This window comes from Mustela putorius, unplaced genomic scaffold (genome assembly GCF_011764305.1).
Source record: "Mustela putorius furo isolate JIRA1106 unplaced genomic scaffold, ASM1176430v1.1 tig00003898_pilon_pilon_pilon, whole genome shotgun sequence".
Classification (NCBI taxonomy): domain Eukaryota; kingdom Metazoa; phylum Chordata; class Mammalia; order Carnivora; family Mustelidae; genus Mustela; species Mustela putorius.
In genome coordinates, this window is record NW_025422047.1 from 21,967,031 (window position 1) to 21,994,783 (window position 27,753).

General features: G+C 46.9%; 2 protein-coding genes across 8 annotated transcripts; both read right to left on the minus strand.

The window, feature by feature from the left end:
• Nucleotides 1-3,510: 3,510 nt before the first annotated feature.
• Nucleotides 3,511-6,371, minus strand: LOC101694605 (cathepsin G). Its single transcript, XM_004755171.3, has 5 exons — nucleotides 6,254-6,371; nucleotides 5,235-5,373; nucleotides 4,615-4,750; nucleotides 4,188-4,442; nucleotides 3,511-3,770 (listed from the first exon to the last, which is right to left on the minus strand). The coding sequence occupies exons 1-5, from the start codon at nucleotides 6,306-6,308 to the stop codon at nucleotides 3,582-3,584; spliced, it is 774 nt and encodes a 257-aa protein (XP_004755228.2). The 5' UTR covers nucleotides 6,309-6,371; the 3' UTR covers nucleotides 3,511-3,581.
• An 8,267-nt stretch (nucleotides 6,372-14,638) lies between these two features.
• Nucleotides 14,639-22,521, minus strand: LOC101693755 (granzyme H). 7 transcript variants are annotated; one of them, XM_045067829.1, is made up of 6 exons: nucleotides 22,361-22,521; nucleotides 17,952-18,220; nucleotides 16,469-16,616; nucleotides 15,808-15,937; nucleotides 15,540-15,692; nucleotides 14,639-14,912 (listed from the first exon to the last, which is right to left on the minus strand). In XM_045067829.1, exons 2-6 carry the CDS (start codon nucleotides 18,004-18,006, stop codon nucleotides 14,769-14,771), a joined length of 630 nt encoding a protein of 209 aa, XP_044923764.1. In that variant the 5' UTR covers nucleotides 18,007-18,220; nucleotides 22,361-22,521; the 3' UTR covers nucleotides 14,639-14,768. The 7 variants fall into 7 exon arrangements, with proteins under 7 accessions (XP_044923764.1, XP_044923763.1, XP_044923762.1 ...); XM_045067828.1 differs by having other exon boundaries at nucleotides 15,525-15,692; XM_045067827.1 differs by having other exon boundaries at nucleotides 15,348-15,692; nucleotides 22,361-22,515.
• Nucleotides 22,522-27,753: the final 5,232 nt, after the last annotated feature.

Consider the following 27,753-nt stretch of genomic DNA (forward strand, 5'->3'; position numbering starts at 1 on the left):
ACTCTGATTGATTGGCAGGTTGTCCACCAGAGCAATCCTGCAGATGCATGGTTGAGCTCTATTGGGAGAACTGGAAACTCACGCCTGCAAGTCAAGTGGACTGTTGTTGCTAAGAAGTAAAATCCTCAGGACGGCACGCTCAAGTGTGTTTGTTGAGAGGATGTTTAGGTTGACTGGGAATCAGTGTAATGTGGACTTGGTAAGAGCAGAGCTCCAAGTCAAAGTGAATATGATGTCTGAATGTAGCTCATTCTGTTCCTACCCAAAAGAGAGGAGGGTGTTCTCTAGAGGCGAGCAGATCACCTAATATCATTTTAAGAGGAAAAAAGAAATGCAACAAGATTTTGCTCTGTCATAAGGCAGAGATAACACGGCATTGCTATATTAATTTTATGTGGACACTGTCTACTTAAACTTCATGTATTTGATACTGTCTTTTGAAATAATAATGTACTTAATGACATACAGTTTTTTGTATACTAAAACAACACAGTAAGATAGCCAACAAAATGTAACTCCTAAAAAAAGATGAAAAAAATTGCTGTTTAAGTGGCAGAAAAATAAGATAGTATACTCTTTCCATACATGTTGTTTAATTAGTCTTACAGTTAGTTACTAATGACCACAGTAAATAATCTTATTGTGGAGTAGTTAAAAATAGCATACAATAAGAGAAAATTAAATAATAAAGAACAAAATAAAATTTCAAAACATCTAGGTAAACAGTCTTAAAAAAAAACTTAGGTAAGTGTGATTATTTGTTACACATTATATTATCATGTTTTACTTTTTGTTATCTACTTTGGCTAAGAACCCGGGTAGCACTCTACAAATTAGTGTCCTGGTACTGGGAGAAATACACTGGGGTGAATTTTGACCTTCTGAACTTGTTTGCAGGGGCAGCATAGTGTTTCTCCCAAGACTGTGTTGACAGGGATGGATGCGGAGCTCATCGTCCTGGGAGGGAAGAAGTGTAAATGCAAATCGCGTGGCTTCGGTGGACAGATATGGGGTGACCGTAGTGCCCACATCTTCAGTGTCCTCTCCCTCTCAGCACCCGTGCTCTTTGGACCAGCTGTCTGGAGGTGAGTTGCACTTTCTGTCCAGGCTGGGAGGTCCCAGGTCCTTTGCATTCTGATCCCGTTTCTTCAGCATCTCTGTTGACGGCAGCGGTGAGAGAAGTCGCTTCTCGAAGAACCCCAGTCTCGTCAGCCTAAACATCCTCTCAACAATATCCCTATTCTCCGTCTAACTTTCTGTACCTGTCCAACTTTCTCTTGGGGCATCTTCCTTTCCCCAGATGCACTCAGACGTCATTATCAAAGTCACCAGCCCTCCCCTCTGCAACTCTGCTGTAGTTAGTGTCCAGTTATAGTTAGTGAATTGCCAGGGTCTAGTTTCTCCTGACTCTTATGTTCTGCCCTGGGAGTGGAGGCAACAGGTCTCTGTAGGCAGCAAGTCTGCAGGAGCTATTGGTTTGGGAGAGAAGTTTCTGGTGAGGTTTCTGTCTGAGCTCCTCATCATTTTATGGCTTTTTGGTTAAGTCAGGAGGGCCTGTAATACTGAGTCTGCACCTGAAGAAGGAAAGTGGGAGGAACTGAGTCCTTTTGCACTAGTTTTCAGTGTGAAAAATACTTTCTTACCAAAGTTCTGCTGCTGAGGTTTACTTAATAGGGAAGAGTATGGACTTATGGGTGGGGTGGGGGATGAGCTCCCTCATTGGCTCATTGGGAATTGTCTTCTGGAGGTGAACACTGTGAGTTCTGTAGAAATCTTCCCAGCAGGGCAGCTGGAGGCAAAGTGAAGGGCTCCCTTGGAAGTGTTGACTGGTGAAAAAGACCTGGAGGTGAGTTGGGTCTGCCCTGATGTTTCCTTGGCACTGAGTCCAGAGTGGTGCTGTGGGGCTCTAAGTAAATGTGACAGAGAGGAAGGGCTGAATGGACTCTTCCATCGCTCTCCCCTCCCCATTCTCCACCACCAAGTATTCTTCCTATTTGCCAACTCAAACACTTAATAATAAGACTGTTATCCCCAGAGCAGGCAAAGAATAGGTAATTCCTATGGGTAGATGGTAGCAAGTGTAGGGAGTGCCCAAGTATTGTCAAAGACGTAACATTGATTAAAAGTTTGTTGATACACGGCTTACACGGAATATCATAGGCAAATGACTTTCTGATAAAAAAATAGCCATACAATAATGATTACATTTACCGAAGTGTTTTTATATATAGCCAGTTAGACTTGGTAAAATATGTGTTCAATGACTATTCCATTTAAGATTATGGAAACTGCAAAAGTTTCAGATGGTATACATCACACTGTAAGAAGTAATTAGCACTTCGATGGATGTAACAAACCCTCCCAGATGATTCTGTACAGTTATCTTAAGAAGGTGTTTAAAGTATGGTTTAAATTTTGTGACTTTAGTATAATCTTTTATTTGAATATAATATTGATATAATAGTCATGGGCTAATTTTTAGGGTACAAGTCATTTTAGTCAACATTTTGTGTGGAGTTTTGTATAACTTTAGAGTCTAATCAAAAATAAGAAAATGAGAGCAGCGGTCTGTACTCTGGTGGGGGTTGGTGTGGCTTTAGGGTTTAAGAGAAGAACACTGGCTCTGGGTAAGCGCTTGGCTTGCCTGCATCTCTTGGCCATTGTAAATAGTGATGCCATGAATGTGAGTGTTTGGTAGCTATTTTTAAGCAAGCAAATCTTAATTTTTTTACGTGTATAGCTTCATTTTTTTGCATTTATTTGTTTATTTATAAAAAGATTTTATTTATTTGAGAGGGAGAGAGAGAGATGGACCAGGGGGATGGCCAGAGGGAGAGGGAGAAGCAGATTCCCCGCTGAGCAGGAACGCAGGGGTTCAGGGCCCGGGGCTCTATCCTAACACTTTGAGATCATGACCCAAGCTGAAGGCAGCCATTTAACCACCGACTGAGCCACCAAGGCACCCAGTGTTTTGAATGTAGGTATCTTATGTATTTGAGGTTTGTTTTGGCTTTTAGTGTGAGGAATAGGTCTAATTTTATCTCTAACCGCACCCCCCCCCCCCCGTAACAATCTGGTTGTTTTAATACCTTCTATTAAAAGTTCATTGTTTCCCAGCGATTTGCCACCTTTATCAAATATTAAATTGAGCTTTGCATGCAACTTCAATTTTGTCCCTTCGGTCTGCCTGTCCTGTACATAGCACCGGGATACGATTTCAGAGTTTATTTTAATATCTAGTAGGGGACTCTCCTTTAGGGTGGAGGGTAGAGAGCTTTGCCCAGGGCAGAGAGATGTCTTTCCATCTTTCTCCAAGGCGGTGGGGGGAGGAGAAATGGGGGACTGGATGGCTTGGAGAAGGGAAGAAGCTCCTTGGGTCCCCATGATGTTGTGGGAGGGGTTAATTGGTCCTGGGGAAGAACCTCATTTTCCTGGAGAAGCTTAGACTGTTCTGGCACGTGTTTTTTTGTGCTCCGAAGGACATTCAATGAACACAAGAGAAATCCGTTCTTTCCACTCTAGACATGGACATTTATTAAGGCTCTGACACCCTCCCTGGAGCCACCCCAGGGCAGAGTCACTCAAAGCGTGGGGGGCTGGTCTGAGGGGCTGGTCTGGCACTGCTGTTTGAGGCGTCTCATTGTTCTGTTAACCCAGGGCATGAAGCTTGCAATCCTGGTGAAGACAGCTGGAGGAGACCCTCTCCTATCTCCATAGGAGACAATGCCCTGGGCCACACCGTTACACACCAGGGGGCCTCCGGAGTCACCCTGTGGACACAAAGATAAAGAGACCCTAAGCAGGGCCTCCCTGCTGCTCCCTCTGGCTCTCAGAGGGAGGGCAGTGGAGGTATGGAAGTTAGCCTTCTGGATCATTCCATGGCTGGGCTTCAGGCCTTCTCACTCTCACTCAGCCCATGTCAACATGGGCTTCTCACTCAGCCCATGTCAACGTACCTTCCCCTTCTGCAGGAAAACCCTGCACATATATATGTTGTGTACCCGGTGCTCCTCCCGTTGCCACCCCCGCCCCCACCTGATTGATGGGAGAAGCCCCTGCCTCATTCTGCTCTGACACCACCAGATGGGGCAGGGGGTGTGGGGTTAGTGGGGCTGTAGCTTGTTCCTACTGCCCAGCCTGCCCAGACCCCGGTGACAGGCAGTGTTGGCAGATGCCCATGGCCTTACCAAGAAGGCGGACTTCCTCTGCATTGGGTTGCCCACACAAATTTGTGTTTGGCTGTCGTAGAAAGTGAAGCGATTGGAGCACCTTGAATCCCTCTGCACGGTTAGCTGCACCTCGTGAAGTCTGTTTGTTCCCCTGTTCAGGCCCAGCAGGCCCCAGCCTGCCACAGTGCACCTGGCCCCGGGTCTCACCCTGGCCCTCGCACGAGGCAGAGTCACTGACCGCACAGCAGACGTCCGTCTCATTCTCCTTGCCAGCTGCGGGGAGGAGGGCAGCCGCTCAGGGACTGTTTGTGCTCCTAGGCCCACAGTCTATCCCCATCCTGGGACTCGGCCCCTGCTTCCTCCCCAGAATCCCAGGATGGCGAAGCTCCCAGCACTGGGTGCCGACTGGCTGGGCAGGAGAACCAGAGGGTGGGGTGGGCGGTACCTGCAGTAACATGATGTCATTCCTGTTGGTCTGGGGATCATAGTTAGGGTGGCGGATGGCTCTGAGAGTCCCCGTGCGCTGCTGGGTCCGTTCCTGTCTCTGGATGTTGTGGGCCCCCAGGGTGACAGTGATAGTTCTGCAAAGGAGAGGTAGCCTAGAGGTAAGTGTGAGCCTCAGGAGCTCTGGACCCCAGGTTCTGCAGGGCAGGTGGACCCACCAAGGTGGTAAAACTGCAGCTGAGGGAGTTGAGTGGACGGGGATGGGGGCGGGGGCGCAGTTTTCAGGGCCCCAGCCCTCTGTGCTTCTCCTCAGCCCTGAGCTTGGGGTGGTGGGAGCACCCAGTGACTGCATTTTGCTTCCCCTGGAATAAGTTGAGAAATAGCCGAAATAACTATTTTGAACCCCAGCATGTGCCTTTATCTCCTCCTGGTCTTTTTGATCATGTCCTCCTTTTCTCTGCATTCGCCCCGGCCTGTTCTCTGTCCCCAAAGTCCCACTGGTCTCTTTTTCACTCCTTCATGGCTGGAGCCCTGCTTTCCCACGGCTGGCCTGTGGCTCCCATGGGTCCACAGTCCTGGCTCTCTGCCCCCCACCCTCCGCCCCTGCCCCCAGCTGCTCACCTTCCCCAGCAGTGAGCTGCTGTCAGCACGAAGTCATTTCTCACCAGGAAACCCCCGCAAACTTTGAGCCCATCGATTTGGAGATATGCCATGTAGGGGTGGGAATGAGGCCTGGCCTCTCGGCCTCCGATGATCTCCCCTGGAAGGAAGCATTTGGCACTTACCTCTGCACTTGCGGAACCCATACTGTGGGCACCAGAGTGGTGGCTGCAGAAAGGCTGGCTGATGGGAAAGGGGAGAGATGATGCAGGGGAAGGAGGAGCTGGGGGTGAGAGCTGGGTCTCCAGGGCACCACACTTCGGAGAAGCCTCTTGCATTCTGCAGGAAGCACGGCTGGCTTCCCGTCCCAGACCTTAGTGCCCTCCCAGCTCTCCAGAGAGCAGCACCACTCTCTTCCGAAGTTCCCTGGGACATTTTTCCTCGGGGAGAGTCTCAGGTCCTTCCAAGGCCTGCTCAGGGCCCGCTCAAGACCAGCATGGGTCTGTTTTTCCAGTATCTAGACAAGAGCTGATGGTAGTTCCTGTGCTATTGGTTAGGCTCGGAGTGGTGGGCAGCAGGATGAATTTAGAGAGCACGTTGATCTCACATGTACTATGTGCTGGGGCAATTCCAAGGGTTTTATTTATTTATACATTTTAAAAAACTTTTAAAAAATATTTTACTTATTTATTTGGCAGACAGATATTGCAAGTAGGCACAGAGGCAGGCAGAGAGAGAGAGGGGGAAGCAGTTTCCCCACCGAGCAGAGAGCCGGATATGGGGCTCGATCCCAGGACCATGAGATCATAACTTGTAGAGGCTTTAACCCACTGAGCCACCCAGGCGCCCCCCAAGAGTTTTAGAAAGTATACTAACTTAAGTCTTGTAGAACTCTAGGAGGTATGCATTGGTATCATTCCTAATTTATAAATGAGGAATCTGGGCAGCTGTGAATTCAAATAACTTGCCCGACGATACAGAGTGAGGAGGTGTCTAGGTGGTCTGGCTCCAGGTTCCTAGGAAAGGGGACAGTCACTCACCTGCCCCAGTCCCAGGGGGTAGGAGAAAGGCCATCAGGAGCAGGAGCAGTGGCATCTTCTTGGGAAGGCTGCCCCAGGCAGGTGCTGCGGGTGCTCCCTCCTGCCTGACTTGTAGCCCCCAAGAGAGGAAGGAAGTCTGGGGGGCGGGAGGAGGGCTCGAGAACAGTTCCATGCTTCTGCTGGCATGATAGGTTTCATCACCCGAGGCTGCCCAGGAGGCTTGCCCACCAACTGCCAGTGATCTGGGGGGAAGAGAGTAGTCTGAGCCAACGCCGCAGCTGAGTCGGTGCTGGCAGCCTAAGTGGGAACCTGGGGCAATTGGGAAGGGGCTTGGGGTGCCCGGTCTCAGAACCCTAAACCCACCAAATTCGATAATACCCCAACAATGCGTGAAAGCTGGTAGCTGCCCGTCTCCCCCATTTCCAACCTCTCCAGGGTAGAGCCTCAATCCTTTGGATCTTCAGAGTTCCTCTAAATAAAGGCACGTTTCCTAGATTGCTTATTTAATTTATACCTTAGTGAGGGATGGACATGGGTGAATGAAAGGTGTGCGGTGAGGGAGGGATGTGTTGAAGACACCAGGAATACGTCGGAGGAGGCCAAAGAGGGAGGAAGAAGCCTGCCTATCCTGACCCTCTGGCTCCCTGCTGATACCTTAGCTGCTCCCAGTTCTTTCTAGAAGTTGTGAAGGCCGATTGAGCAGCTCTTCTGAGTGGGTGCAGGGCATTGCCGGGGAAGGAAAAAGGGAAGAACAAGATTCTGCTGCTGATAATTACTTTCACAGGACAATTGAGCCCCCAACAAACACTCAGTGAAAATTATGACACAGTTGAAGATTTCTATTTTCCTGCTTCTTTTTTTTTAAATTTAAAAGATTTTATTTATTTATTTGACAGAGAGAGACACAGTGAGAGGGAACACAAGTAGGGGGAGTGGGAGAGGGAGAAGCAGGCTTCCCGCTGGGCAGGGAGCCGGATATGGGGTTCGATCCCGGGACCCTAGGATCATGACCTGTCTTGGGATCATGACTGGATCCGAAGGTAGGCGCTTAACGACTGAGCCACCCAGGCGGCCCTATTTTCCTGCTTGCTACTCAAGATGAGGGCTTTTGTGTCCCAGAAGGTTCCCTGCGCACAGAAAAGACCGTGGCTAAAGGAAAAGCAGCTAAGATCCTTTTTATCCATGATATGAGTCCAATCCCCATTCTCTGCCCCAGGGGCTTCTGAGAAGGAAATGCACGCTTGCTGGGCTGTCTATAATCCATAAAGAACCACCTATAATACATAAAGGACATGCACACCACGTGGAGATTAAGACATCACAGATCACTGTAGAGTAACACAGATACCCTCAGAAATACTTAGAAGATTCTGTGGGTGCACAGAAAAAAACATTGTAATATGGTATAATTTTTTCAAAAATGTCAGAATTAAAAAGTAATACAATTCTTAAACTTTTACGGCTATGAGAGCCCCATTTGAAAATCTTATGGAAATGAAGACCCCTCTCCTTGTATAGAGAGATGCATGATTTTCACAGCTGCAAAGAACTTAATCCCTTCTCTGATACATGTTTAATGATGGCAACCTCATGAAATTTCTTTATGCGTCTGAAAGGTAATATGTAGAAAAAAGAGAAAATAATATAATGGTTTTATTAGTGCCTTAGCATTGGGGTAATTTTAATTTATTGTTACTTAACTTTTTCAACACTTTGTTTTAAAACCATTAGTCTTAACTTTTTTTTAAAGATTTTATTTATTTGAGAGACAGTGTAAGTAGGAGGGGGGGAGGGCGAGATGGAGGGGCTCAGTACAGAGTCTGATAAAATTTTTCTCTCCCTCTCTCTGTCTCTCCCAGCAGCACCTGTATAGGCTTTCTCTCTCAAAAATAAATAAAACTTAAAAAAAAAAGTCACAGTGGTAAGTTAATTCTGGGGTTGGAGGGCAGAGAGGGCATTTTTACAGGGAAGAGACACATGTGGGGTTTCTGAAATTTGGCCTTGTTGTTTAAGTTTTGAGTACTTTTCATGTGTGTCTATTTTGCAATAAAATTTTTTGAAAAGTCTGTTTGCCAGGGCTGGGGATTAGAGAGAGCATTTGGACAGTCTCTGTGGGAGATGGGAATGGAATGTGGGAGAACAAACAGGGGCACATATGTTTTTAATGTTTTTATTTTCTATTTTAATAAAAGTTGTGATATTGGAACAAGGAAGACTGCGATACATTTCACAATATTCCTAGCTGGTTACATCTACTTTTGACTGTTTTATTACATTTCCGTCAGTTACAATAGTCTTCTCCTCTGGGATGTTGGGACATTAAAGTAGGATGTTTCCTACCTCCTCCCAGGCCCCGTATTCCACCCAAATGCAAAACCTCTGGGCCAGCCGTTGCCTGCTGAGACCAGGCCACTTCCCTCTTCATCCCTTTGATGCCACTCTGGTCAGGAACCAATCTGGTTGCTCTTGGCATTGTCAGAGACCATTGTACTACTGAGGCATTCTGGACGTTCTCAGGGCCCCCTTAGTATCTCGTCGAGAAGGACACAGTGGAAGCTCCTTGGGAAGTTTCTGCTGATGAACTTGTGATTGTTCTGTGGAGTGCCAGTGTGAGGGGAAGTGATGTCTGCATTGTTGTCTTCCCACGTGCACATGTCTGCTGGGAGTGAGAACCTTTCTTGCCAAGAATTGGCCTGTCCGTGCTCCAGCAGGAAAGAACAAGTGACAAAGGAAATTCTAGGTGGACATGTCCCTGAGACTCTCTTCCCCCAATGCTTGGACCCTCCAACTCTTTAACAACAAGAGATCAGTAATGCCGATTCTGATATATTCACGGGTGAGATGCTATTCAGACATTAAATAGCATCATGTTTTAAAGACTGCTTGGTGGCACGGAGCACTTTGCACCATCTGATATTAAGTGGAAAAAGTAGAACGTGAAATGGTGTATACAGTTTGATACTGATTCTGTTAAAAAGGAGCAACAGCCATAGCAATCATTTTATGACTCTTATTTTCCCTTTAATTTTTTTATTTTCTTAAAGATTTCATTTATCCATTTGACACAGACAGAGATCACAAGTAGGCAGAGAGGCAGGCAGAGAGAGAGGAAGAAGCAGGCTCCCTGCTGAGCAGAGAGTCCGATGCAGGGGCTCGATCCCAGGACCCTGAGGCCATGACCTGAGCCAAAGGCAGAGGCTTAACCCTCTGAGCCACCCAGGTGCCCCTTATTTTCCCTTTTATATTAGCCATTTTTTTTTTTTTCCCTATAATGGCCTTGCTTTAGTTTTATAGGCAGAACAAAATTTTGGGCCCGTGATCTGTACAAACAGCAAACACTGTAAGAATTGTGGTAGAGGCAGGCTAGTGGTTTAGCAAAAGAATTTCCTTTTCTTCCGGAGGACCTGGGTGCACACCTTTGTGCAGGCTTACTTGATGGTAGGTGTGACTATGTGACTGTTGTAGCAAACGGGATATGAGTGGAGATGTTGTGGGTACTTTCCAGACGTGGCCTATCACGTGCTCCCATGTCTGACCATTCAGGTTCTTCCCCTGCCTAGATTTGACGCAGATAAATGCAGGGAGCTTGGAAGCCATCTTTAGGAGCCCGAGTGTGGACTCCTCAATCATGGGCACACATGTAATTTATGGTCCCATCTGGGACACTTGAGAATAATAGGAGGCACTACTCACCAGGAACATCCATTTTGGACTATTTGTGAGCAAGAAATAGGTTTCTGTTGTTTGTTAGTCACTGAACTGCTATTTTATTTGGTGGAACAGTTAAGGTTATCTTAATTAACACATGTACCAACTTGCTTAAGCCTACCTTTTCCTGACATTTGAGAGAGAGAGTGTGTGAGAGAGAGAGAGAGCATGAGAGAAGGGAGGGTCAGAGGGAGAAGTAGACACCCCGCTGAGCAGGGAGCCCAACATGGGGCTCCATTCTGGGGCACCGGGATCATGACTTACTTAATCGACTGAGCCACCCAGGTACCCCAAAATTGTTTTATTAATTATAAAATGTAATAACTGGATACATTACAAAATAGGAAGGAAAAAAAGTCAGCTTTAATCCTACCACTCAATTGACCACTGTTTTTTAAAGATTTTTATTTATTTTTTAAATTTCTTTTCAGTGTTCCAGAATTCATTATTAATGGACCACACCAGTACTCCATGCCATACGTGCCCTCATAATACCCACCACCAGGCTCACCCAGCCCCCCCACCCCCCTCCCCCCAGTTGACCACTGTTAACAGATGTAGTTCCACCTGTATTTTTTCAATATTTATGGAGGTATGATTATAATATATTTAGTTTTGAATCCTGTAGTTTTTATCCAACACAGACATCTCCCTCTGTTAGTGAATATCTGTTAATGAATTAATTAAATATCTGTTAATGAATATTGTTTTAAAATCTCATTTGTATTTAATAAACAGGTTTTTAAGTTATTTTTTAAAAAGATTTTATTTATTTATTTGACAGAGATCACAAGTAGTCAGAGAGGCAGGCAGAGACAGAGGAGGAAGCAGGCCTCCTGCCAAGCAGAAGCTCTGACGCGGGGCCAGATCCCAGGACCCTGGGATCATGACCTGAGCCGAAGGCAGCGGCTTAACCCACTGAGCCACCCAGGTGCCCCTAAGTTATTTAAATAATATATAAAGTTGCAGAAAAATTAGGAAAATGGATATATAGGAAGAACAATTAAAGCCTAAAAGGAAAATATATGTATAAGCAAAAATTTGATTTTTTTTTTTTTGAGAATAGCATATACTGCTCTCATGTGCTTCTGATTTAGGTATACCTGGGAACATTCTTCCATGGGGCAAAATATAATTCTATTTCATAACTTTCAAGTTTCCATAGTGTACAATAGTAAATAATTTTTAAAAAACGAATCCCTGGGAGGGTATGGGCTCTGGTGAGTGCTGTGAAATGTGTAAGCCTGATGATTCATAGACCTATACCCCTGGGGCAAGTATTACATTATATGTTAATAAAAATAATTTAAAAAATGACAAATACCCACATTAGTCCTGTACACTGGTGTTGTTTCTAAGATTTGACTTGTAATAAATCTATAAGGATTGACCTTGCCCAGTTTTCTCCATGCAGTTGATAGGTAGGTCAACGACTCGTTTGTTCTTCTTTTTGTTTTTTCAAGAAACTTTGTGTATAAGGTGTGAAAATGCCATCTTCTCCATGTCCATACAGAATCTCAGTTGTTGTGAATTTTTCTCATAGAAGCAAAAAATTATTCTTTTGATTTGCACAAGTGAGCTTTTACTTTTTTCCAAATATTATTTTTTTATAACTTTCCTATTAATGTTCTAAGCTTAGTTTGCTTTCTTTCATCTCCTTAGCCTAGTTTTCTAGAGCAGTGGATAATGTAAATGTCAACAGTTGCATAGCATATTCATGTAAATGTGCCACACTTTACCATTTCCCTTGTTTTTTATTTTATTTAAATTTTTTTCTTTTTATATTTTTAAATTTTTTTAAAGATTTATTTATTTGACACAGAGAGAGAGAGAGAAATCACAAGTAGGCAGAGAAGCAGGCAGAGGCGGGGGGAAAGCAGGCTCCCTGCCAAGCAAAGAGCCCGTTGTGGGCTCGATCCCAGAACCCTGAGACCATGAACTGAGTTGAAGGAAGAGGCTTAACCCACTGAACCACCCAGCTGCCCCTCCCTCGTTTTTTTAAAGATTTTATTTATTTATTTGTCAGAGAGGAGAGGGAGAGGCAGAGTGAGTGTGAGCAGGGGGAGCAACAGGCAGAGAGAAGCAGGCTCCCTGCTCAGCAGTGGGACTCGAGCCTGCCATGGGACTTGATTCCAGGACCCTGGGATCACGACCTGAGCTGAAGGCAGATGCTTAACCACTGAACCACCCAGGCATCCCTCACAATTTTCCTATTTTGGCCATTCAAACCGATTCCAGTCGGAGGTTTATTGTTAAAGAATGGTGTGATGAATGAACACCTTTTGAATAACTTCCCTGCACACACACACACACACACTTAAACCTTATATAGAATGAAGTTCTGGAAATAAAACTCACAAAATCAAGAGACAGAAACAGGTGTGAACTGACTTGGAAATCATTTTGAGGAAATATCCACAGCAGCCCAGTCTTCATGACGCTCCTACGGTCATTGTAAGGTGGTAGTTTTTCTTCCTAGTGTGTATTATACTCCATCAAGTGCATGTATCAGGTGTGAGGCAAACACTGACTCATCAGGCTCTGTCCTTCAAGGCTACACACCTCTGCCTCTGGTGTGGATGTCCTTGGCCACTCTGTCACTGGCTCAGGCACATACCCTGGAGCTCCATGGAGCTCTTCAAGGTGCCTTTTGGAGGTCTCTACAATTCTTTGGTGTGCTGGGTTCTCCTAAGGGTGCTGTTTTTACTGCTGGGCCCAAAGTTGTCCCTTGGCTCATGCTCCCCCAACCCTTCGTTTGCTCACCTCCACACGTGCATTCAGTCTTAATCTACCCTGTGCAGCTGTTGGTGCTCTGAGCTCCAGGGAAGACTTGGCAGATGGATGGACACACAATCATGTGAGAAAAATTGGCTTTTATGTGCTTTTCACCTTATTTTTCAAGGGACAGGATTTTGCTTTTTCACATCCATGTGATTTATTTGTTATCCTTTTCAGTGAAATTCTTTCCCTTTTTGATGGTGGTCCCACTTGAGTCAGTGTTTGACCGGTTGTCCAGCTATTGTGAATTTACTGTGTTCTGTCATGTCCGACTCACTACTGGTGTCGTTTGAAGGATATAGGACTCCAGGTGCCTGGGGGCCTCAGTCATTTAAGCATCTGACTTTTGATTTTGGCTCAGGTCATGATCCCAGGGTCAGGCTCTGAGCTCCACAGGGAGTCTGCTTGAGATTCTCTCCGTCTCTCTCTTTCCCCGTCCTCCCAGCCCCACCACTGCCCCACTCATAACTATTAAAAAAAAAAAAAGGATACAGGACCCTCAAATAAGTTTATCTGGTAATAGTTAACTATGTTGCACCTGAAATGTGGCATTTCAAGGGTTTGTGGACTGCACTTCATCTCTTCTACATGGGAAATAAAAATAAGGCTGTCCCTCCCTTCCTCACCTCAGGATGTGGCCTCTACCATGCATAGATTAGAAACTTCTTCCCATTTAAGATTGCCCTTCTGGAACCAAAGTCATGCATGTGGAAGTGTAATGTGCATTACAGATAAAATTCAGGGATTTCAGTTATTTTCAAGACAGGCTTTCTCATGGATCCTTCTGTTCCCTTCTTTTCCTTGCTTTCCCTTCCTTCTCTTCCCTTCCATTCCCTCTTCTTCCCTTCCTTTTTCTCCCCTCCCCTTCCCTTCCCTTCTATTATGTTCAGTTAGCCAACATATAGTACATCTCACGAATTCTAAATACAGATCCATTTGTGCCAAACCTGAACTTCTTGGTGGAAGGAGGTGGAAGGGGGAATTTAGGAGACATTTCTCACTATGTTTCCCCATGGCAGGCACAGAGCCCGTCAAGTGCCTGGCACAAACAGAGAGATCAACTTTTGATCTACGGATGGGATGGTCTGCAGCCTGGAGTGCTCTGGCTCACAAAGCTGCCATAACCCAGGTTGCCAGCAGAGGGAGCTGGAGTTCTGAGATCAGGCTAGGCTGAAAGGGGCTGAGGTTGTAGAGTGACTCCACTGGCCAGAGAGGCTAAGCCCCTGGGGGATGGGATGCTGGTTTGGAGGGAGGGACTCAGCCAGTCCTACCCTTTGGAAGGTGGGTCCCTCTGATGGGCATCGGTGGGGCATCGGTGGGCTGGCAACTCAGGTGTCAGGATGGAAAACAGAGGCTGTGTGGGATGGGCAACCAGGGAGGAAGGTTGACTAAATTCAGTGCTGGGCAAGGCATGGAAGGGAACCTGGGTGAGGCTGGGGGAGCTGCACACAGTCCTTGCTGTAGGAGAAACCTGCTTTCCTGTCCCCCACTCCCCTCCCCCGCAGAGAGAGAGAGAGCCCCTTGAAACAGGAAATGGGGTGCCCATGGCATGGTCCCCTGGCTGCTTGGAGTTACTCTCTTTCTACTGACCAAATTGTTGGGTTGGTGATGGTGGTTGGCTTAGAGAATTTAAGAAATTTCTAAGGCCCAGAGAGGATACTTTTCGGGGAGAGAAACTTTTCTATAATAAGAGTTTAGGCTGAACCTTTGCAGAGACCATAGCACCAAAGAGGTCTTACTGGGAAATTGATGAGAAACTAGGCAGCATAGGGGTTAGGGAGGGTGGGGGGTGGGGCGAGAAAGGAGGCAGCGAAGCCTGGAGTTGGCAACAGAAGACAGCCTGGGCAGTGTTGCTTCATACCCGAAGTGGTTCAGTGAATAAGTAAGACCTCAGTCGTATTCGCTTTAGAGATCCATTTATTATGGGCCTGCCATCCCTCCTCCCCCTCTCCCTCAGTCCCAAGGGATTCTTGCCTCTGACCCAGAAAAGATGGCCGAGCACAGAGGGGAGTCAATCTCATGCTTGCTGTTAGAGGCGCTTCATTGTTCTCTTTATCCAGGGCAGGAAGTGGGAGACCTTCATGAAAATCCCTGGAGGGGTCCCGTTCTGTTTTCCATAGGAGAAAATCCCCTGGACCATGTTGTTACACACGAGGGGGTCCCCGGAGTCCCCCTGTGGGCAGAGAGAGGAAGGACTGAGCTGGCTTCCCAGTGGTCCTGCCCTCTTCACTGCCCTGGGGATGGGGGGTCTGTGTTAGGGGCTGCATGGGATATTGGGCCCAGGGCAGGCCTTGTCCCCTCTCTCAGTCCTTGGGCTCTAGCCTGGTATTGACTGTTCTTTCCAGGGTCAAACTTTTCTCTCTAGTCCTAAGGGAACCTTGAATGTGTGTGTGTGTGTGTGTGGGGGGGGGTAATTCTACTACTGGATGATAAGTCCTTCCTCCCCTCCATCCTGACCCACTTAGGGGGGGACACCGAAGACTGGATTTGTGGACCCTGCTGCCCGGGCTCTCAGGCTGAGTCAGGAAGATAGGGCCACTCCCACACCCCAGTCTGCCCTAAATTTCTCTCTCCTGGGGCCTGTCTGGGTAGATGCTGGAAGCCTGACCTTGAAGGCGGTCTTCATCTCCTCCGGGTCTCCTACACAAATCTGGGTGGCCCCGCTGTAATAGCGAGGGAAGAGGGATGCACATGTCGCATCCTTCTGCACTTCCAGTGACACCTCCTGCAGAGTGGTTGCTAGGGTGGTCATCGAGACCCGCCCCCAGCCGGCCACACTGCACACCTGTCCAGGCCTCACCGGGTTCTTGCTCTCGGGCAGGCGGAGGGGCTTCACGGCTGCAGTCTGCTTGGCCTTTCTCTCCAGCTGATGGGAAGAGGCGAGACAGTCCAGCTTAGAAAATGGCCTTGGCGTCTGGATGCCCTGATGAGGCTGCACTGTCTTCTCTCTGCCCTGAGCCACAGGGACTGGTCAGGTGGCCAGGATAGAAGGAGGGAGGGGACAGGTCCCAGGGAGAGGAGGAACCAGTGGACCCAGGAGAGCAAGGGCAGCAGGGAGGTTTCCTTACTTTCAGCAACATGATGTCATTGGAGAAGTTCTTATAGTCTGGGTGGGGGATGGCTCTTTTCACGGGGATGACCTGCTGGGTCCTCTCCTTTTTCTCGATGTTGTGGGCCCCCAGAATGACCCTCATGGAGCTGCACAGACAGCAGAGTGGGGTGTGGGGGTATGGAGTCGTAGGATACAGACCAGGGGCTGTGAAGGGCAGGTGGCAGCCAGGGCAAGGCAGGGCTGAAGCCAAGGGGGAAATCGAGGTGACAAATGGGTCCTGGATCCACGTTTTTTCAACGACACTGAAGGTAGGGCTTCTTCGAGGTTTCTTTAGCCTTCAGGCAATATCATGAAATTACACTGAGTTTGCATTTTGGCTCTCGTGGATATTTCCATCCTCCACGGCTGCTTTTTTTTTTTTTTTTTTGCCTGGTGTGGTCCCTCTCTTCTCAGCTGTGCCACTTACTCTCGCATTGGACCCTCTGACCCCAAAGCTTACCTGTCCTACTTCTCAGGCTTTCATCACCCCAGCCATGCTTTCAGCTGGCTCCTCTGATGAGCTCTCATGGGCTTGAGTTACCAGGAGCCCCGGGTGCTTCCCTGGGCTGCAACCACTGGGGATAGGACAGGAGTCCCTGTTGGGATCTCAGATGTGTAGGCTGGCTGCTGCCCCTCACCTTCCCCGGCAGTGAGCAGCCGTTAGAACAAAGTACTTGTGCACGAGGACACTGCCACACCTCCTCTTCTTGCCGTTATCCAGAAACTGAAGAAATGCCATGTAGGGCCGGGAGTGGGGCTTAACCTCATGGCCCCCGATGATCTCCTCTGAAAGAAAAGGCTGGAAGATGCGGTTTCTGGGGGTGGCTGTGGTCAGGAGGGAAGGTTTAGGAAGGTAGTGATCAAGGGTGGGGTCTATAGCACCCTTGTGGACCCCAGCATTGGCAGTCCTCCCAGGTTCATGTAACAGGATGTTCTTTCTTGAACCTCGAGCCTCAGAACACCCCTGAGAAGGGATCATTACTTGTTCTCCACATTCCACTTCAGACACATGTATGGAGGAGATAAGATCTATCTTCAAGGTGCACCTGGGTGGCTCAGTTGGTTAAGCGACTGCCTTTGGCTCAGGTCATGATCTTGGAGTGCCAGGATGGAGTCCTGCCTCGGGCTCCCTGCTCAGCAGGGAGCCTTTTTCTCCCTCTGACCTACTCCCCTCTCATGCTTTCTTTCTGTCTCTCTGTCAAATAAATAAATAAAATCTTAAAAAAAAAAAAAGATCTATCTTCAAAATGATGGAGTCCCAAAAGATCATGGACAGGACTCCCCTGATACCTTGCTTCTCAGTGAATCTCCTGGGTCTTTCTGAGCCTCTGCTAACATCCCAGGGTGTCATTTTCTAATAAACTACCTATGAGTTTGTGGAGTTGTATTTTCTTTAAAATTCTTATGTCCTAGGGGCTAGCACATGGTCTCAGTAGACATTTTTAGGTTGCACAAGGGAATGGCTATCAGTGACCTTTTGGCTGAGGTTGGGTGGAGTTAGTGCTGTTGGAATGCGAGGCCACAGGAGTCAGGGAGGGCACAGCCAAAGACAGTGAAGCAGCCGAGGGCCCTGCACAGGCAGGAGGAAGTGGTGCTGACAGTGGGCTCCACAGGCCTGGGGTAAAGCTTTGGGTATAGTCATCTAGCTGCTGCTGAGATCGACTGTACCCGGGCCCCTCTCCCAGGCAGGAGTGAGAGGGTGGAGAGCACTGGGAAATTTAACTGGTTCTTTAAGCTGGGTCCAGTGATACCTCCCACTACTGTAGCCGGTTTGTGTGAGCTTACCTTTCCTGGCTTAGATTCAGGGCTTTTAATTGCCTGTCTTTTGTAGCTTCATATCTTCTGCCAAATGCCTTTCTGTAAACAACTCACTTTCCAAGTGTTAAGAAGGAGGCTAACCCCTACTAACCCTTTTAGTGAGCACCCTTTCTGCCGGCCATCTTTGTTGAGCGTCTGTCTAGCATCGGACCTGTAGGTCTGAGTTCGGGGTAGGAGCTGGGGTTCAGAAAGGTTCTAGACTCAAATTGAGGACAATCCCTGACTGTGCTGGGCAGAAGGGTCAAGAGTACAGGGGGTTTTGTGGGATGGGTTCAGGTTTCTGGAATGGGTATGGTCACTCACCTGTCCCAGTCCCAAGGGGCAGAAGAAGGGCCAACAAAAGCAGGAGAGGCTGCATCTTCCCTGAAGGTCTGCCCACCTCAGAGCTGCTGATCTTTCTTCCTTCCAGATACAGAGCCCTTAGGGGAGTGTTAGAAGGGTGGCTCACTGATTTAAGCCTCTTCAACTTCTGTGTCTCTACGGCTGGGTGTCATCATTTAAGGTGGTTTGTTGAAGTTCTCTGGCTTGGGTTAGGTGAGAATGGTGCAGCTATCACACTTGCACTGCCACAGCTGAGTCATAAGGTGACAGCAAGAAGAAAGAACAAGAAAGTGAAGGCTGTGGCTCCTGCCAGCAGGAGGGCTGGTACCTCAGAAGCCCCTCAGTGACTGACTCAAGCATATTTCCATTTCTCATCTCTTGGCCCTTTTTCCATTTCTGAGGAAATCAGGAATAATTACTGAGCTAGCTAGGTCTGGGTATACCAGAGAGCTTGAGGTACCAATGGTCGTTTGGAGCAGACTAAGAATCTGTGGTAAGTGTACATTTTCCCACAGTCAAAACACACTCATCAACGGCAGGCATTCAGCCAACCACTTTTTCTTTTCAGCCTGCCTTTTCTGAGGTGGATGTTTTAAAAATGAGATTATTTTTTCTGAATACATTCTTTTGGAAGAGACTTAGAGGTTGAAAAATGGAAGAAAAAATTTACTCAATTAACTATAGGCTATAGGACACCTTTGAAACCATAAGATACCTTTTAAACACAACTTTTTATTGTAATGAACACACACATTCACACACACACACACACAGACACACACACACACACACACACAGAGAAAGAGCATGGAGTGGGAAGAGGCTGGATCAGACCAAGATGGAAGAGTACTTTCAATGTTGTTTAGGACTGTGGGAAGATGGGCGTAAGGACACCAGATGCTGTGCTGGACTCTGGGACCACGGCAAGGCTGTGACTGGCACTTGGGCTAGGCCTGGGAGTACTGAAAGGCCCTCCCGAGAAACTCTTCCAAGCTCCCAAGTGGCCACTCTGGGGGAGGGAGTGCTGCATGGGGTGAATTACAGCTTTCCAGAATCTTCCCACCCATTTCTATTAGGATGAAGTGGCCCCCTATCCCAGAGCTTCTTAGGTGGTCCTTCCAGATGTAGATTCCTTTATGTTGCCATATTGGGGTAGGATGGGGTGGGGGTGTAGGTGTGGGATAAGGTAGGAAGGCAATATGGATGAGATAGGAGCATCCTCTAGGAGAGGGTCATTTTTCTTGGGGCAGTGTCTCCTTTTTCCTGATGGAGCTTACATTCAGCCTGGCAGGGGAAAGTGGTCCTGGGAGGTGTATTTGGAAGGAGCTGCATACCAAAGCAACATGACTTTTTGTTCTAGAGAAATGTGAACAGATGGTGGCTGGACACGCAGTAGGTAACTAACAAATGTTATGGTGAGTAAAAGAAGAGGATTTAATTTGAGTGGGGACATGGAAGTTTATGAAGCCTTGGCAACCTCCTCTCCACCCCCTTTCCCAGTGCAATTCTGGCCTCTGCCCCAGAGAAGATAGACAGATTGATCCTGGGTGTATCTCAGTCTGATCCCTGCAGGTTGAAGCATCTCACTGTTCTTTCTATCCCGTGCAAAAAGCTTGAGATCCTGGTGTGGACACGTGGAGGTTCCCCATCTGTTTTTCTAAAGGAGACAATGCCCTGGCCGCGTTACACACGAGGGGGCCCCCGGAGTCTCCCTGTAGGGAGAGGGAGAGAGGACTGAGTTGGACTTTCTCTCGGTCCTGTCCTCCTTGCCACCCCTGGAGGTAGGTGGTTTCTGTTAGGGGACTGTGGGTGAGATCAGGGCCAGGGGAGGCCTTGTGGCCTCCCTTGGTCCTTGGGCTCCAGCCTGGCCCTGATACTCCCCTCCCTTTTCTCCCTCAGAAAGCCTCTGCCCATAAGTAGCTGTGGGACTATCTCTCACCACCCCCTACCCCCCAGGGAGATAGGACCAGAGACTGGATTGGATAGAAATGCTGAGGACATAGAAATAAAGCTAGTTATCACTGTGCCTTCTCCTCAAAACTTGGCTGTCCCAGGGCTGGGCATGGATAGTGCTGGGGATCTCACCTTAAAAGAAGACTTCTTCTTTTTTGGGTTCCCCACACACACTTGGGTTGTGCCGTTGTAGAGTTTTTATAGCATGAGATGCATTGCTTGTTCCTCTGGACTTCAAGCTCTACCTCATGCAGTTTCCAGGCCCTGAGGTGCTGTTCATGCTGAGGCGTCCCCAGCCAGCCACACTGCACACCATCCCTGGCCACACCTGTGCACTCCTTTTGGGCAGCCTGGGAGGGGGCTAACATGGGCAGTCAGGTGGGCTTTTTCCAGCTGAATGCAGAGGAAAGGAATTCTAATCTACCAATGGCTCACAAAGACTCCAGGGACAGTCATGGGGCAGCCCTCCTCATAGCCCCAGGACAAGTGAAAATGTCATACTGGGAATGAGGGACAGGAATGACATCACAGGGGATGCAAAATCCCCAGGAATAAAGAGTGCAAGAAACAGTGGATCAAGGGCCCTACCTGCAGTAACATGATGTCGTTGAAGACATATTTAGGATTATAGTCTGAGTGGTGGATGGCTTTTCTCACTGGAATGACCTGCTGGGTTCTCTCCTGCTCCTTGATGTTGTGGGACCCCAGGATGACCCTGATGGAGCTGTACAGAGAGTGAGTAGGAGGTGGGGGGGATCACAGGAAGTATAGCCCAAAGGCCATGGATGAAATGGGACAGCTCAGGGCAGGGCAAGACGGGGATGGAGAGGAATTCTAGGTGATGGGGCCCCAGGGCTGAGCATTTGTGAACCCCCTGCTTCTTGACAGCCTAGGCTGGGTGGCAGTTCTTGGAAGAGGGATCCTTATATGGAGTTAACTAAAGGGTGGGCTTCCAGGCACTGCTTCTTACCTCCCCTTGCAGTGAGCTGCTGTTAGCATAAAGTCCTCATGTCCCAGGAACCCCCCACAGGTCTTATTTGGATTCTAGATCTGGAGAAATGCCATGAAGGGACGAGAATGAGGTTTGGCTTCATGGCTCCGATTATTTTCCCTGAAAGAAATCGTTTACCCTGCCTGCTGTGCTCATGGAGCCAAAGGCTGGAGAAGGAGAGATGGGTATGAACTAAAACAGGTGGGAAGGAGTTGGGGTTGCAGAGAGTAGGGTCTGTAGTAGGTAACAGCAACCGAGAAGGGTTCCTCAGGCAGCATTCCTGGCTTACCAAATGACCCACAAGACTCAGATTCTCCCTCTAACAAAGAGAAGAGCAGTTCTTGTTTCTTAATTCCTGCAGTGGACACATATGGTGGCAGATGGAATTTGCATTTGGAAGAAACAGTGAAGTCCCCATATATCCCAGAAAATCCTTTCTATGATATCTGGGTCCACTATCCCCTTTTGTTTCCCAGACTTTACTGAGCTGCTCCTTATTTGTAATGTTTGGAACATGAACTTAAAATGCTCATGTTTATGTTTTGAGTTGTGTTTGATCTTCATGAGAGCCTGACACGTATTAGCTGGCCAGGAAGTGTCTTAGCTGCATGAAAGAATGACTCCCATTCAGCCTTTGGGGGAGTGCCGGTTGTGGTGCCAAGTACCAGTAAATATGGGGCCTGCCAAAGCCATTGTACCCACTGTGGCTGAAAAATTACCAAACCTAAGTATTAAGGGGACCAGGATGCCACCATCTCTGAGACCAGCTGGGTCCTTGGCTCCTTCCTTGGGCAGCATAAGAATGACAAAACTTGGAGAAGTGGGTGGAGATTGAAGATAGATTTTAAGACATTGAGTTAGAAAGTTAGTGGGCCTACTTAAGCAAAGGACTCTTGGTTTGGACCCTTGGTTTCAGCTCAGGTCATGATCTCAGGGTGGTGACATCAAGGCCCAAATGGGGCCCTGCGCTCAGTGTGGAGTCTGATTAAGTTTCTCTCTCCTCTGCCCCTCGCTCCCATCAACATGCTCTCTCTCTCTCAAAAAACAAAACAAAACAAAAAACAAAGTTAGTGGGACTAGCTTTGATTACAGAAGCCAGCCCCTTTCTCCAAAATACCTGTTCCTGGGGGATTAATTATTTCTCATTCCTACCTTCCAACTCTTCTAGATGCCTTTGTATACGAACCCAATTTCCAGATGACAAGGGTAGGACCTACAGTCTCCCTGCCCCCGCCCTCCGGGGAATAGAGTTCTGACCTGTCATTCATGCTGAGTGTTTATCCTGCTTCAGATTTGCCCATCTTGGAGGGAGGTTGGCAGATCTGATGTGGGATCAAAAATCAGCAGGACCAGGATGTGCCTGAGTGGAGCATCTGAGCAGGGCTGTGCCACAGTTGGATGAGGCTGGGCCTCTGTTGAGGAGGGCGGGGGGCAGACAGTCACTCACCTGCCTCAACCTTGGGAGCCAGAAGAAAGGCCACAAGGAGTAGAAGCAGCTGCATTTTCCCAGGAAGGCTGCCCAGGTTGGAGCTGCAGTACTTCCTCCTAGTCCTCTAACCACTGTGTTCCTCTCTGGTGTTGTAGTCTTTATCACATAAGGCTCTGTCTGAGTGCCTCCTATCGCTGTCTGATCAAGTCCAGGCCCGAGTGAAACAATTTATCAGTCACCACATCAGCGCTGGCAGCTTTTGACCACACCAGCAGAGAATAGGAACCACAGACTATGGGTGGGGTGGTTAAAGATGTCGCATCCGTGAGTAGTAGGGCCCTGAGTTGCAGTAATCTGAGCCTCTTGATGATACACCCAAGAACATTTTCTATTCCTGGGCTCTCTGTAGACTATCAGGATAATCCTTCATTGAGTTGCCTTTTCTTGAGACTCGGGGGTATTGGAGGTGAGATCCTTTGCTTCTGGTGGAGGAGTCAAAATCACCAACGATCTGATAAGGATGGTGAGGGCTACAGTTGGAGGGATGGATTGAATGAATGGTGTGGGAGTAATGTTGAAGAGGGCTTGCTTCACTTACTGAAGAATTGAGTGGTTTAAAACAACAGCAATGATACCACCACCACCACCACCACCACCATGACCATTTATCTTTCCCACGAATCTGCAAGTTGTGGATAGCTCTCCTCTGCTCCTCTTGGTGTCAGGGAAGACTTGAAGCCTGGAGACTGGAATCACCTGAAGTCTCACTCACCCATGCGCAGTGGTTGATGCTCGTCTTCTGGGCCCATCATTTCCTCTTTGTGAGGTCCTCTCATGCAGTCCCTGCATGGGATTGTTTAATCTTCCTCATAACATGATGGTTGGCTTCCCCAGAGTGAGCGTATCCCCCAAATCAAGCCAGACAGAAGCTGTGTTCTTTTTATTACCTAGTCTTTGAAGTCATATGGCATTGCATTCTATTATATATATTCCATTGCTTGGAGCAATCAAAAACCTCCATCCAGGTTAAAAAGGAAGGGGCCTTGACCCCACTTCTGAGTGGGAGAAGTGTTTCAGTCATGTGGGAAGAGCCTGTGGGATGGGAGACATATAGTGGCAACCACAGCAGAGGACAATCTGCCATACTGCTTTAGCTGTAGGTAGAGTTGGTCAGAGGACTTGAAACCAGTGACTGGTTTAAACTGAGGTCATAGCCTGTGGATAGGGTGAGGTTTGCTCTGTTATGACCAAACATATTGAGAATGGAAGAGGTTTAACTGTCTCTCAAAAGTTATTCTCATTAATGAGCTACAGATACCATGTGAAGTGGGAATGGAGGCCAGGGAGCTAGAACAATATCCTCACACCACTGTCTGGGGAACTATATTTCTCATATCCCTGTACCATTTCCTAAACAAGTTATTCTGATAGTCTCCCTGCAATAGATAAAGATGGGAGTCATGTGAAAATATTGTCCCTTCTGAACATCTTGATCCGCACTGTCTTAAGAAGCAATGAAGCCAATATCGACTCTGGCAGGGTGGGGAGTCACAGTGAACTGGAGGGTGGCGACGCAAACCTGTGTGAGGTGAGGAAGGTGCCTACAGCAGGCCTCCTATGTGGACACTCTCCTTATCCCACATGGGCTTGGATGCCCTGCACTGGGCAGCCCAATTTAGGATGGCAGAATAAATGTGAGGTGAGAAGGGCAGCCCAGTTCAGGAAGCGGACACCCAAGTGGTGTGAGGTGGATGTTCATATCAGGGGCTGGGCTACTGGCTGGTATTGGAGCTCAAGCAGGGAGACGGAGCCTCCACTGAGTTGGCAGTCTGGTGCAATTCATCAGAGCAGGTTGAGGAGGGTGAGGTAGACATTGGCACAAAAAGACTGTTTTTAAATTTAAACAGAATTCTCCATGGGCAGGTCTTTTTTTTTTTGGGATTGGTGTTTCAGGGTATACTTATTTTACATTATAATTTTACTTACATCTTATCTATGTCTTTAAATTTAAGATGTCTCTCTTGTAAACAGCACAAAATTCAGTCTTGCATGTCTTATCTAGATTAATAATCTCTGCCCTTTAATTAGAGTTTAATCTGTTTACATTTAATAGAGCTGCTGATAGAATTGATTGAAGAATGTCTTATTGGGATTTGATTTGTATTTGTGTGATTTCTTCTTTGTTCCTTTGTCCTTCTTTTCCTGCCCTATTTTGTTGTTTTCCATTTTGTCTTTTAAAAAAAAAATTTCATTTATATACTTGACAGAGATACAGTGAGACAGGGAACACAAGCAGGGGGAGTGGGAGAAGGAGAAACAGGCTTCCTGCTGAGCAGGGAGCTGGACACAGGATTTGATCCCGGGATCCTGGCATCATGACCTGAGCTGAAGGCAGACACTTAGTGACTGAGCCCCCCAGGCACCCGTTTTGTCTCTTTGTTGGCTTTTATTTATACCTGTATATATTATCTTAGCATTTACTCTAGGACTGTAGTATGATTCTTCACATATCACAGTGTACTTTGAATTAATGTTATACCACTTCCCATAGGAAACTTGTCATGATGTCTTTCCATATAACTTCCCCCCGACCTTTTGAATTATTTTTGTCATACATTTTACTGTATACCATTATTCCTTTTTTTTTTTAATTTGACAGACAGAGATCACAAGTAGGCAGAGAGGCAGGCAGAGAGAGAGAGAGAGAGAGAGGGAAGCAGGCTCCCTGCGGAGCAGGGAGCCCGATGCGGGGCTCGATCCCAGGACCCTGAGATCATGACCCGAGCCGAAGGCAGCAGCCCAAACCACTGAGCCACCCAGGCGCCCCTGTATACCATTATTCCTAAAGAATTTTTTGCCCTAAATAATCAGTAATCTTTGAACAAAATTTACATATAAAATCTTTTATATTTAGTCACATTTTATACATTTATTTCTCTTTTTCCCTTCCTGCTTTCAACAGGGATCATTTCTCTTTAGCCTAAAGAACTGCATTTAGTATTTTTTACAAGGTAGTTCTGATGGCTACAATTCTCTTATCTTGGTTTTTCTGAAAATGTCTTCATTTTGCCTTCCTTTAAAACGATATTTTCACTGGATGGAGAATTCTAAGCTGAAAACCAGAAATAAGTTGCCTATTCCTTTTTTTCTTTCAACTGTTTAAAAATGTAATTTAAGGGGCACGTGGCAGGCTCAGTCAGTTAAGGGCTCAGGTCATGATCTCTGGGTCCTGGGATTGAGCACTGCATGGGGCTTTGTGCTCATCAGGGAGTCTGCTTGAAGATTCTCTCTCTCCCTCTGCTCCTCCCCTTTCTTGTGTACTCTCTTCTCTCTAAAATAAATAAACATATCTTTTTAAAAAATGAGAATGTCATTTGACTGTCTTCTGAATTTTGTTGTTTCTGGTGGGAAGCTTGTTGTTATTATTATTTTTTTAATAGTCAAACACTTCCCCTCATTGTTATTCTTTTTTTGTTGTTGTTGTTACTCTTATTGCTGTTTCCCCTAAAGTAATGTCTCTTCTTTTCCATCTACTTTCACCTTTTTGTCTTTATCAAATACCAGTTTGACTCTTGTGTGTTTAGATGTGGCTTTCCTTGTCCTACCCGAGGCTCACTCGCTGGGGATGAGAAACGTCATCTAGCAATAAGCCTATGAAAAAAAGGAACTTAGAGCTGCACATCTTTCATGGTCAAAGCAGTGTCATGTGGGATACAGATAGGTAACAAACCCTGACAGTTCTCTAAGTCCATGAAGTGTGGTACTGGAAGGCAGAGACATCCCATAACATGTTCCTAAGAACAAATGAAGAAGATGTGGCCTTCCTTCAGGTCTATCCCCACCAGAAGCTGGCTTTGCATCTCTCTCTCCAGTCACACTGTGACCTGACTCTTCCAGTGAGTCTGTGGGGAAGGAGGCATCGTGGCAGCAGATCTTGGGGGGAGGAGAGAACCATTTCCTTGAGGTCACTACTGAACTATTTTATTTTGTTTCATTTCTTAATTTTCATGACAGAGATTGTTAAGCAAGAGAAGAATTGTTTCCTCAAAGCTGGGAGTAGGGGGATATTTCCCCAGACAAAGGAGATTTGAAGAAATTGGCATGTTTAAGGTGCTCCCTACCCCAATCCAGTTGTGCCCATGAGTAGACTTCAGCTCAACAAGGAAGATATTTTGAATACTTGTCACAGAAACACTGTCACAGGAGCCTAGAGGTTTTCCGTGCAGGGAGGTGTCTGAGCAGAAGCTCATTACAGAGTGGCGTATGTAAGGATTCTTGCTGGCCTGGCCGTTAAAGAGATCTGGTCTCAGTCCAGGCTCTGTCCTGACTCTGGTACCTTCAATCAGTTTCTATGCCTTCCTGGGACTTTGTCTATCTCCCATCTTTCCAAGGAGGATAAGAGACAGCGGCGAGTGTTCTCAAACTTGTTTTAAACCACAGAACCATTTCCTTGAAGTAAAGGTTATATGTAAGCTAAATATGAGTGTGGCTGGGTAACTTTAAAAAATAGTATTTTAAATTTTGTTTTCTGCATTTTCCTTTTTGTCTTTTTTAATCAAGAAAACTTTTAATCAAGGGAAAAAGAACTTTTTTAACTAAAGAATTTAGTATGCCTTAAATACCCAGATTTTTTTTTTTCAGCTCCAGCTCAGAAGTTAGGGGACCTCATTGCTCTTCCCTTGTAAAAGTGCCCAAGGCCTTTAAGAGATGGTGTTTCTTCAGGGTTTGCTCACAATATGTGAAGGGGCATGGCTTTGAGGGTTACATGACCGCAGAGTATTTACCCCATGTCACAGAAGGGGGTGGTGTTGTGTATATTTGGTGCAGTGGGGCATTAGTTGAGGGCTGGAACTTAGGCTCAGCTTTCAGGCAGTGCCCACACTAATGGCAAAACCTTAGAGGTATGGCTGCTGGAAGCATCTTGTGAGGCAAGCTCAACACAAGGAAATCCTTGTTTATCAAGAAATCACATCTTCTATATGTGGCCTCCAAGCCAGCAATTTCTGAGTGTTGAAGAGTCTAGAAAGTCTTGGGCTTTGTGGATGCAGCAGGAGCCATGGTGGCCTGAAGAGAAGAGGTGATTCTCCATTTTTCCAGACGATGTGAACCTCTCTGGTTTTAGTTTGAGTCTGCATAGGTGGGAGCTTGCAGTCATGACAGAGATTGTCTCTGGCTTGTAGAACTGGGTGTGTGTTTAGAGTCACCCATTGCCTTTGGGCAATTGAATATTGTGGTTATTCATACCATTAGAATCTGTGCAATGACATTCTGATCTGTTACATCATAAAATATGTTCCATTTATTTATTTATTAAAAATTTAAAATATTAACATGTAATGTATTATTTGCCCCAGAAGTGCAGTTGTGAATCATCAGGCTTACACAATTCATAGCACTCACCATAGCACATA